The 12,521-nt window shown below is 46.9% G+C and overlaps 1 protein-coding gene across 5 annotated transcripts in view; it reads left to right on the top strand.

Annotated features, from left to right (window-relative positions):
• phactr2 (phosphatase and actin regulator 2) overlaps positions 1-12,521 on the top strand; it is a 36,446-nt gene that overhangs the window by 5,182 nt on the left and 18,743 nt on the right. Inside the window, exon 1 of one of the 5 annotated variants that reach the window (XM_056760703.1) lies at positions 10,289-10,483. The exons of the other annotated variants lie outside the window; for them this stretch is intronic. Within the exon in view, the coding sequence (XP_056616681.1) occupies positions 10,471-10,483 (13 nt within the window). The 5' untranslated portion in view covers positions 10,289-10,470. Of the gene's footprint in view, positions 1-10,288; positions 10,484-12,521 lie in introns of those variants that run through there. 5 annotated transcript variants of the gene reach the window in all.

The raw sequence follows: 12,521 nt of genomic DNA on the forward strand, positions 1-12,521 counted from the left end.
TTCTCTTCTTCCCCGAGGGACAGACAACGACGGTGTCCGGGCTCGGCTGGTGTGTGAGTTCGTAGACCAGTCGGCGGAAGGACAACAGCTTCACCTCTTCCCCGAGGGACAGGCAATGACGGTGTTCAAGCTCAGCTTGAGTCCGTCGCCACTCCGGGCACCAAGGAAAACCTGAACACAGCTTTAGACAGGTCAATTCAAAAGGATCTTCATATGCAGACGTCAATTGTCATTCATCTCAGTTTCTGAAGAAACACAGTCGTTAGACCTCACCACACTCGTGCATAAATCACTCTTAGAAATCCTCACGCGTGTGTATTTCACTCTCTCAGACACTGCAAACTCACTTCATCTCCACAGTGATTAGTCGACCTGTTTCTCCTCTTGCTGTAGGGTGAATGACTCCAAGGATGGCGACTGCAGAAGTTTGACGTGAACACATCAGCGACCTTCCCCTCTGCTGTGTAATCTCTTCCCACTAGAACACCGATCAGACATCCAACCTTCAGCTCTCTCCGGTTACGTCGCCGTCAAAACACACACCAGCCCAGATACACCACACCTTGCTTGCCCAGAACACCACTCTTTTATACACCCTTGTCCTGAGCGCGTGCTTCAATGAAGCGCAGCTTAATTCGCTTCAGCTGCCGCTTGTTATGGCCAGCAATCAAGCCACCCGGTGACACCCTCCCCCACCGGATCCGTTCTAGTCCCGAGAACGGGGGTCCCGACTCCCATTCTCCGTATCTTGCAGGGGGTACTCCTCTAGTCTCCCGTTGGGAGCGTCGAGCTGGGGCCTCGGCCTCCCCCTCCCTGGGCTCAGGAGTGGGGGCCCTTCGGATCATAGGCCAGCCCACCCAAGTTGGTGCAGGGGCCACAGGTGCTGGCGGCGCCTCAGTCTCTTGTCGCAGGTAATTTGGACAAGGACGCAGCAGGTTTCGGTGCAGGACTCTCACAGGGCCTGACTTACCCTCGGGACGGATGGTGTACACGGGTTTTCCGGCATCCGTACAGACTGCATAGCTCCTGGATGACACGGGACTCAAAGTTCGGCCCTTGGTCAGAATGGAGCGTCTCGGGACATCCAAAGGGCTGGAAGACGTGTCTCCATAGGGCACCGGCAGTGGTGGCGGCGGTCTGGTCCAAGGTTGGTATGGCCCAAGCGTACTTAGTGAACAAGTCAGTCACTACCAAGATGTTCTGGTAGCGGTCTGCTGGGCGACTTAAGGTCAGGAAGTCCATAGCCACCATATGTAACGGGGCTCTGGGTCGCACCGGAACCATAGGGGCCCTCACGTCTCGTCGGGACTTGAACAGCGTGCAACGGGGGCATCCTTGTACATACCTCCCCACCGACTCTTCCATACCACTCCAAAAGAAGTGCCGACGCAGTAGTGATACTGTCCGTTCTTGGCCCTGATGTCCTAACTGGTCATGATAGGCCTGGAGCAACGGCTGAATTTGGGCTTCAGGCACCACCACCTGAGACACCATCTCATGGGTCCTTGAGTCCAGAACAGACCTACAGATCACACCATCTCGCAACTTCAGCCTCTTCCACTGCCCCAGAAGCTTCTTTACCCTCACCGGATGTCCCTGTCGTTCCTCCACCCCAGGGAATTTGTTCCTCTCCAGGTAAGTCCACAGGGTAGCCAGCCCTTCATCCTGCTCTTGCCGTTCCCTCCATCGATGGGGGTCCCATCCCCAATTTGCTGGTATGCCTTCCGCTCGTGCTCCAGGTGCTTCCACCACTCCCACCATCAGCCCTTCTTCTGGTTCTGGCCCTGAAGTTCCCCCTTCCCTAGCTGGTGGTAATCGGGACAGGACATCGGCATTTATGTGCTCTCGGCCTGGTCGATATTGTAGCCGATAGTTGAAGTTGGCGAGCTGGGCCACCCACCGCTGCTCCACCGCTCCCAGCTTCGCGGTCTGCAGGTGTACCAGCGGACTGTTGTCGGTTACTACCAGCACTTCGGCTCCCCACAGGTAATCCTTAAACTTCTCGCACAGAGCCCACTTCAGGGCCAGCAGCTCAATTTTAAAAGAGCTGTAATTGGCATCGTTCCGTTCAGCAGGGTGGAGGCTCCGACTGGCGTAGGCAATGACCCTTTCTGTCCCGTCTTGTCGTTGGGCCAGTATGGCTCCCAGCCCGCTATTGCTAGCGTCAGTGTAGAGGACGAAAGGCTGGGTGAAATCGGCGTAAGCCAGAATAGGGGCCTGCAACAACTCCTGCTTGAGTCGGTGGAAGGCGGTCTCGCACTCCTGACTCCAGGTGATGGTAGGGGAACTTCGGCTCCGCGAGGTACCGGTACCGGCCAGCAGCTGATTCAGGGGTTTTGCAATTTTTGAGAAGTCCTTTATGAAGCGTCTGTAGTAGCCGACGAATCCAAGAAAGGACCGTACCTGCCTTACGGTCTTCGGAGGGACCCAGACCTGCACTGCAGACACCTTCTCCGGATCAACAGCCACTCCTGCAGCGCTCACCCGGTGCCCCAGGAACTGAACCTCTCTTCTGAGGAGCTGGCATTTCCCGGGCTGGAGCTTCAGTCCATACCGTTCCATTGCCCGGAAGACTTGCTCCAAGTGTGACAAGTGACCATTGAAGTCAGGGGAGTAGACGATCACATCGTCTAAGTAAACCAAGGCGGAGTCCATCAGCTGCCCTCCCAGGCATCGCTGCATGAGCCTCTGGAAGGTCGCAGGAGCGTTACAGAGGCCGAAGGGCATACGATCCCATTCAAATAGGCCGAAGGGGGTGGTAAAGGCAGTCTTCTCGCGGTCCTGTTCCTCCATCCTCACCTGCCAGTAGCCACTCGCTAAGTCCAGGGTAGAGTACCAGCTGGCGCCGGTCAGTCCCGTAAGGGAATCCTCGATCCGGGGCAAGGGAAAGGCATCCTTCTTGGTGACCAAGTTCAGTTTCCGATAGTCTACACAAAACCTCCAAGAGCCTGTCTTCTTGCGGACCAGGACAATTGGGGCGGCCCATGGGCTGCTGCTCTCCCGGATAACTCCTCGTCCCAACATTCCTTTCAGTAGGGCTCGTACTTCCGTATACAAAGTCGGAGGGACTGGGCGGTATCGTTCTCGACTGGGTGGGGCGTCTCCAGTAGGAATGGCGTGCTTGACTATGTCGGTGCACCCATAGTCTTCGTCGTGGGTGGAGAAGACGTGTTGCCACTTGGCCAGTAGACTCTGGAGTTTGCGGTTTGTTCTTCCGTTAGGCCCTCTCCTTCCAGGGACTCGCTCTGAAGGTGGCCCGGCATGCCCTGTGCAGTGGAACCAGGACGAGACTCCTTCTCCGCCAGGCCAACCTCGACCACTGTGGCGCTCACTTGGCAGAAGCGGACCTCCTGCTCCTCCCTCACCTGGTGGGGGTCTACAGGCGTGATACGGGTCAGTCGTTGGTGACGGTACAGATGGACGGGGTAAGTATTCGGGTTTCTTACTTTAACTGCGACTCGGCCCCGACGGGCTACTGTTAACCCCCGAGCGACTTCAACAGTCTGGCACTCCCAGTGGGGTTCAACGAGGAGGCAATCTTCAGGGCCATAGGTCCGACCTGGCAGCCGAACCCAGACCACAGCTTCGCTCCGGGCAGGGACAGAGACAGCATACCGGCAGGCCACCCGACCCACGTCCTCCCGGTCGCGTTGGAAAATCGCCACCTGCACCCGCCGACAGTCAGTCACAACACGCTCCCACTCCTTCTTCTCGGCTGTGGAGGTGTAACGAAGAGGTCCAGCCTGGAACAGTTCCTCCCAACAGTCCATGATGACATTCATCCCTAACAGGGCTCGATGTTCTCCCCGACAGGAGTCTCGCACGATCACTACCCCCTTCTTCGGGATTGTGGTGCCGTGAATTTCGAAGTTGGTGACCTGGTATCCGATGTAGGGGATGCGCAGGCCATTTGCCCCACGCAGGGTGAGCCAAGGGACTTCAGCTTCGGGTAAGTGATGAGCATCAAACAGATCTTTGGACAAACTCTCAGACAACATAGTGACCTGGGACCCTGTGTCTACCAGGCACCGAACAGTAACGCCATTGATCTTAATCTCCAGGAGGGGACAGCGTCCCACTAGGCCGTCTCGTGGAGCTGAGTCCACACAAGGGTCTATCCGGGGGGTCCCGACCACTTGACCCACAGTGGCCGGTCGTTCTAAAAACCCCCTTGCGAGCTACGTCGGGAACCGCATTGGCGGCTGTAGTGTCCGGGCTCTCGCAGGTGTTGCAGATCGGGCGCCCCTGCTCATCCCACTGGAACCTGGAACTGAACGGACGGCTGGTGCGTCTTCCCGGATCTCTCCCTCCGTCAGAATACGAACGTTCTCGAGGTAGGGGCAGGGGCTCTGGCCGTCCACGGCGGAGTTCTCCAAGAATGGATTTTGAGAGTTCGGCCATTTCTTCTCGGACGTCTTTCATTAACTCCACACGTAGGGTCCGCTTCCAGTCGGTCGGTTCGGGCTGTGTTGGGGCACTCATTCCACTTGCAGCCATACACACCGGTGTTTCTACAGTCTGATGGTGATCTTGTTCCAAGGCTAGGGCCTCCTTACGTACATCTTCGAATGTCAGGGTGGCGTCCCTTCGAAGCTGTAACCTCAGACTCTGTCGTATTGGACCTTCTCGTAACCCCAACAGGAACTGGTCTCTTAACAGTGTCTCTTCCTCTCCCAGTCCATGATGTTCTCGATTCTTCAGCCTGGAGAACAGTTCCCGTAGTCGCAGAGCGAATGCTCGCAGTGTCTGCCCAGGTACCTGCTTACAATTGAAAAACTGCGTTCGTAACACTGCCACCGGAGTCGAATCACCGTATTGCCCAGACAGAAATTCGAATATGGCCCGTGTGGTGGCTCGGACGGCTTCAGGTGCTGCTCGGACTTCTCTCTTCGCCTCCCCCTCAAGTGAATTCAAGACAAACTGTATCTTCTGGGCTTCACTGAGCCCTTGCAGTCCGGCCAAGTACTCCACTTGCGCCCTCCAGTCCGAAAAACTCAACTCAGAGCCAGATCCACCATACTTTTGAGCCCACGGAACTCCCATGAACATAGATGCCATCGGCTGCCGGACGGCTGGCAAGTCCTCGTCCGCCATCCTGGGTCCTCCGGCCGCTCAACTCCGAGTGGTAACCCTGCCGACTACGCCAAAAGTGATGTCACCGATGTTAGGGCCGAGGGCCAATAACCACACTCCGGAGGAGCAGACACCCGAGGACACCAAGAGGCGGACAACAAGAAGTGGATTTAAAAGGGTAAGTATTTTATTAACTTAAAACAATAAAAGCAGTGATGCAAATGTTCGTGGGTGAGACAGTGGCTTCCTTCGTCTCCTCGGATGTGTTCGTGAGGCAGGCAGCCGACAATGCTCAGACTCTGCTGGTGTGTAAGTTCACAGAACAGTCCAGGGGATGACAGCAACTTCTCCTCTTCCCCGAGGGACAGACAACGACGGTGTTCGGGCTCGGCTGGTGTGTAAGTTCACAGAACAGTCCAGGGGAGGACAGCAACTTCTCCTCTTCCCCGAGGGACAGACAACGACGGTGTTCGGGCTCGGCTGGTGTGTCAGTTCACAGAACAATCCAGGGGAGGACAGCAACTTCTCTTCTTCCCCGAGGGACAGACAACGACGGTGTTCGGGCTCGGCTGGTGTGTAAGTTCACAGAACAATCCAGGGGAGGACAGCAACTTCTCTTCTTCCCCGAGGGACAGACAACGACGGTGTTCGGGCTCGGCTGGTGTGTAAGTTCACAGAACAATCCAGGGGAGGACAGCAACTTCTCTTCTTCCCCGAGGGACAGACAACGACGGTGTTCGGGCTCGGCTGGTGTGTGAGTTCGTAGACCAGTCGGCGGAAGGACAACAGCTTCACCTCTTCCCCGAGGGACAGGCAATGACGGTGTTCAAGCTCAGCTTGAGTCGGTCGCCACTCCGGGCACCAAGGAAAACCTGAACACAGCTTTAGACAGGTCAATTCAAAAGGATCTTCATATGCAGACGTCAATTGTCATTCATCTCAGTTTCTGAAGAAACACAGTCGTTAGACCTCACCACACTCGTGCATAAATCACTCTTAGAAATCCTCACGCGTGTGTATTTCACTCTCTCAGACACTGCAAACTCACTTCATCTCCACAGTGATTAGTCGACCTGTTTCTCCTCTTGCTGTAGGGTGAATGACTCCAAGGATGGCGACTGCAGAAGTTTGACGTGAACACATCAGCGACCTTCCCCTCTGCTGTGTAATCTCTTCCCACTAGAACACCGATCAGACATCCAACCTTCAGCTCTCTCCGGTTACGCCGCCGTCAAAACACACACCAGCCCAGATACACCACACCTTGCTTGCCCAGAACACCACTCTTTTATACACCCTTGTCCTGAGCGCGTGCTTCAATGAAGCGCAGCTTAATTCGCTTCAGCTGCCGCTTGTTATGGCCAGCAATCAAGCCACCCGGTGACACCTGAAATGGTTAATTTTTTTTGCACCTGGCAGGAACCGGGCCTGATGTAAAGTATAGGCGTAATAAACATGCTGATGTGAAATTAGAACAAAAGTTCTAAACTGACAAAATAATTTTGTTTATTAATCATTATTTTTTTTAGCAAAATAATCGTGATTATTATTTTACCCATAATCGTACAGCCCTAACAGAAAAGATTGTTTGCGTTTCAGGTGCTTTTCACTTTGATTCAGAATTTTTAATCAGAATTCCGTGACATGCAAAGATTATCTGGAATTGCCAGAGAGCAATTAAAACAATACATACTGTATATATACAATGTTATTGACTAATAAATGTAAACACTGTAAATGTACATTTCATTGCATGTTCAAATTGAAGTTATAGATTTATTATAATTATAAGAAACTATTAATGAATTGACCTTATTCTGTAGACGTATATAAAAAATACAAATTTAAAGGCCAAGTTATTCATTTTCGTAGAAGATATTTGACAAAAATGCAATATAATATACATAAACCATGTCTTCAAAGGAGTATAACGAGCTTACATAATGAAGCGTTACGTTTTTATTATCTTAGAATAAGCTATTTCTATCTACATACACCGCGGGTACCCTTGCTTGAAATTCACCATGTTGTTACTTTCTACAGTGGCCCTAAACGGACAACCCTCATTTCTTCAATACGTTATCACCTTCAGCTTAGAAGCAAAAACGTGACGACTTAGTCCTGTGTCAGCCACTGAAGTGCTTCGAAAAGGGAGGGGTGAGCGGAAGAGAGTGACGTTGGTTCCAATTTGCAACCTCACTGCTAAATTTCATGCACTCAACCTTTAATATTAATGTTATGCATGCAAACACAGTTGTTGATCTCACCAAAAGTGTCTTGTTTTAGACGTATAATTGTTCACGTTTGTCTGTCTTAAGAACCTGCATAATCTTTATTCGCTTACAAAATATATTCTATTCCTAGTCTGTGCCTCCCGTATGTATGGTCTGTCTGTGTCCCTTGCTCTCAAATTCTCATTCTTTTTCTTAGTGTGCAGCTTCATCTTAGGTAGGAGTGTTGAGCTGCTCTATGAGTCAGACAGTGTAGGCGTTCTCGGCAGACACACAAAGGGCACATGTGAAGATTGGCTATCATGCCTTTCATCTGTAATTGCTGTGCAGTGTTATATTTTTAGGGCTGAGAGGATGGAATCTGCAATTTTTCAGCTTTTAAACAATTGATGGATGCTTATGAGCATGTCTAGCACAGACGCGCTATATTGCACACAGCGTATCCCATGAGTCAAACCATCAGCAGGGCAAAATCTCCTAAACGGTTAGGTGAAGAAAAATAACTTGTGGCCCTCAAAGAATAAACCTGCTCTAGCTCTTAGGTGCAGTACATTTTCATACATCTTTAGGTGTTAAAGCGTACAGCAGGTGTTGCTTTTTTATGTACTGCACCAGTTACAAGCTAAGGATACAAATTTTGCACATTTGTTCTGACAGTGTAATATATCCTGTTTCTGTATATGCAATGGTTAAAATAAACTGTAATTTTGCAGATTCTTCTCTGAGCTGACGTATGTGATAATGCAACCTGATGGTTTCTTATTTGCTGCTTTTGTAAAGTATAAGCTGTTTTAATAACTGGGTTACATGAAACTGTTTCCATTACACACTTTGCTTCTTTCCCAGGGCTGGTTAATATAAACAGCAAAAAGTAATCTACCTTGGTTAAAATATCACATTCAAACGTCACCATATACCCAAGCACAAAGGACCAGGATGTTGCTATGATTTTGTAACAACAGTTATGCTGTTTCAACAACACGGGAACGCTAATGAATTGCGCTCGGATGTGCACAATGGACTTTGTCACCTTTTCAAAATAAATATTGCCATTGATGTCTTCTATGCTCGGTGGATATTACTTATATTAGCTGCTGCTTAAACCACTAAACTGTGGATGATACGTTCATTTAGTAGGTACCAATTGTGACACTCAACAAACAGAACATTTGTGCTGTTGTGTTCCGATTTTTTTTCATTTTTTTTAAGGAGGTTATCAGGTGCTCATCTTTTAATCTGTTTCTACTGCCCTTGGTTTAAATACAGGAGTAATGATTTAACCATAGCAACCGTGTAAATATGTTTGACGAAAGTAATGTACTGTAAGAACACTGCTATTGCTATTGCATAGGCATAAGGTGTGGAAGGTGTAAGGGAACGTTTTAAAGTGAATAGCATTTTTCCATTTAGGATTCTAAGCTGGATATGTTAAAAATGAGTACATAAAGAATTTTATGTAATAGCTGGCATGAAATGAATTGTTCCTCAGACTCGTTCCTCAAAGCAAATATTGTGTGCTATTAATATTAGCCATAGATTATCCACATTAACATAAAATCACTTGCTTACTGTGAGTATGAACCACTATGTTTACGGCTGTTCAGGGTTTATAGTTGACTGCACATTAAATTGCAGGGCATTTCCAGCGTTATGGATGTGACATTTTTAGTCAACACTTGAAATATAAATTTGCAGAGAATGTATTAAGTACCACTATTGAAGCATCTGTTTATATTTTACTAAACCCCCTTTGATAGAGTCCAGATATCAGAAAAATATCAGGCTATGCATGAGTTTTCTATTTTAAAAGAGATGTGTTGTGGATGTAACATAAATGGATGTACGTTTTTGAGGGAGAACATACTTTTTAAGATTCTATAAATTCTATAAACCAGAGGCAATAATACCCCAAAAATGGAGCACAGATGACTCTTCATAGATTACGAAATAGTTATTATTTTAACTTGTCCTGTACCCATTTATGAGGACTATGGACCGTTATGGATGTGACTATGGAAAAAATAAGTGCTTTCCAAACTCTGAGAGACTTCACATGGGTATTTAAACCACCAACTATTGACATTTAACCTGACAGTCTGGTGAAAACCTTTGGTAAATATTTGTTTTTGTCACATTACATTTGCATGCAATAACATGAGATCATGAGAATTACATTTCATGCAGGGAGTAATGTTGCAGTGTGTGAATGTAAGCAGTCTGCCAAGTTGTAAATCCAAAGGTGAATGAATAACAAAGTTATTGGCTTGGAAAAAAGTGTGTCGACGCTGAATCACTCAAACGAGTCGTCCCTATTCCGATTTGCGAACATCTGCGGATTTACGTAACTACATATAGTCCCCTAAAAATATCTCTGTGATAACTGTGTACTTGTGTGCCAGGTTAAGTTTTTCTGCATTTAGTTTGACCAATGCTTTAGGTTGATATAACCACGCACAGCCTAAAGGAGCAAGCTTTGTGAACCGTCTACCCATGCAACATCTCAAGCAATGATTCATCCTTTCTAAACCGCAACCAGTTCTCAACGTCAAAATGCCACACCGAAATAGATTTGGAAGAAATTGTTTTTAGATTTTCACCCACGAGTAATGCTCTCATCCTACCTGCTCGGCCATCACATAGATTATGAGATAACACTTTCCCTTCACCCGCTTTGACCACACACACAGCTTAGGTGTGGTACTTTGAATTACCTTTGGGATATGAATGGGTAATGTGACGTGTAAAAAAACTTAACATTGGGGATGACAGTAGAATTATCTGTTTCAGTTGGACAAGAAATAATTTAATGAAGCTTACAGAGCTGTCTCTGGCCACACCAGCTCGCCCCTCCCCAACCCCGTAGCCAAAGGCGATAGCTGAAAGCCCCAGCGGACTGGGTGGTTCCGCTTGATGGACTCAGACTGGCTCCGTCAGCTCACTTTAATGGAGGTAATGGCTGTTTGTCATCTAGCGGCCGTAGCTACTCTGCTGTGCACCAGTGTGGAGGAGACGACTGCGAGAGCACCACAGGAAGGGCTGATGAGAGTGAGAGAGAGAGAAAGAGAGAGAGAGAGCGAGGGAGGAAGGGAGGGAGAGAGGATTCAGAGAGAAGGAGTGAGAAAGCAAATTGAAAATCATCTGGAGCAATCTTTTTTTCCTTCCAGTCATGGAACATCCGTGTAAGTGCTCATAACTCTTTGAAATTGTGCATGCATTTGTGTGAATGTGTACCCTGCGTAAAGGAGTTATGAAAGTTTCTGATGTTGTATTTTATCAAGTGTTTATATTTTGTGTATTTTTAGGAGTATCAGTTTGTCCTGTTGAGTCTTGCGTGATATCGATGATCAGTTGACACATGCACTCGCACTCGGTCTTAAACATGCCCTGGTTCTATTGATGTTTATCGGCTTATGTTCTGGGAATCCAGCTAACGTGTCTAATCATAGAATCTACAGACGCAGGCTTTGCATTGGTTGTGTATTACAGTCAGGCTATATTTGGTTCATGTCTTGTGATGTGTTGATTGGATTTGTAATGCTTCTATGTCATATGGAAGAGCGCCATTTAGCTTTTTATCCTGTATTTATGAGAGAAATAAATACAGAAATAAATGGTGTCTGTATTATGACAGGAACTAAATTATTAGTCACTCATGAGTCACACTGGTTTGTAACATTGCAGGTTTCATGAAAAGTTAACAAAATAAGTGTTTTGTTTCTATTCATAATGTGATATTACATTGATATTGTGTTTTCTGTTGTGTAATCCTTTTAAAAGTGTGTGTCTGATGCCGTGATAATGCTTCTGACACAAACTAAAGTGGGGATCCTACCTTTGGATGTTTTGCAATGCAAATCCGTATTTGTTTGGGAGTGGTTTGCAAACTCAAAAAAAAGGTTTTGTGTTTTTACATAGCCAAAAGCACATGCATAAGCTGGTATTAACATACAAGCTTGATCATTCTATCATGCTAGAAATGGTTATTTGGATTATTCAGGTTGCCAACTAAACTGCTTTGTCAGTAGAAATGTACGACAAATGTGGTTTAACTTGTTGCTAAGAGGATCTGTTAAAAAAAATGGCAGAATGAATCACTTCCTCTGACTTGCACCTCACTAACACAACAACATTAAGTGAAAAATAATTCAGGGGGATAAGACTGTCTTGTGTATCTAGAAATGCAGCTCTTTGCTTTACCGTTAAGGGACAGTTCACCCAAAAATGAAAATATCTGACATCCTTTACACACTTTGACTTTGTTTCAAAATTGTATAAATGACTTTGTTCTGACGAACACAAAGGAAGATATTTGGAAGAATGTTAGAAATTTTCAGCCCTGGGGCATCATTGACATCCATCTAGGAAAACTTAAAATGGTAGTCAAAGGTATCCCCAGAACTGTTTGCTTTCCTAAACTCTTAAAAATATCTAATTTATATATATAATGTACATTTATAATTGTTTGGAACAACTTCAGGTTTAGGAAACAGTGACAAAATCTTCATTTTTTTGGGAACTGTCCCTTTAAGGGTAAAATCGCTTTCTGCCAGATTAAAAATATTTGTTGTGCTATATTATGCATTTAGGGTTAGTTGCACATTTCAAATGTTTATTCACGTCCAGAAATTATGCTAACAGGCATAAAGGCGAGCTTCTTTTAACACACCTTGTTATGCCTTTTTTGTTTAGTCTGTGTTTAAGGAACCATTAGACCCTACATTATAAACCCTAATGGCATGAGATTCTACCTCTTAACAAGTTTAGTCCATTTTAATTTTCTTGTGAACTGACCATCCACTAAACAAAAGGGGTGTGTCATGGAAGTACTCCTTATCAGAGTCCCATTCAGGGTTGATTCTCCCATGATGTGTTTTACGTCTGACCAGCATCATTAGCATCTGTTTCTCTGCTTAGTGAAACATAATGCTCTCTATCTCTACCCCCTTGCGCTGCACTATTATTAAATGTCCCAGATTTTCAAATAAGAGTCATCCTTACTGGGGAAAAACACTTTCAGGCAGGATGTCAAGCATTGATCGACATGGTTGGCCATACCTTCTTGTGCTCCATCATTAGGTAAAAGGCCCAAAAGGAGTCAGCGCCCTGTCAAAACAAAGAACATGTCTAACATTACACTATGGTCTTGTTGGACATAATGGTCCTCACGTGTCATATCTCAAGTGTCATTATGTCAAGATGATGCTCGAAACAACTGAT

The sequence above is a fragment of the Triplophysa dalaica genome, chromosome 11, assembly GCF_015846415.1.
Source record: "Triplophysa dalaica isolate WHDGS20190420 chromosome 11, ASM1584641v1, whole genome shotgun sequence".
In the NCBI taxonomy this organism is placed as follows: Eukaryota; Metazoa; Chordata; class Actinopteri; order Cypriniformes; family Nemacheilidae; genus Triplophysa; species Triplophysa dalaica.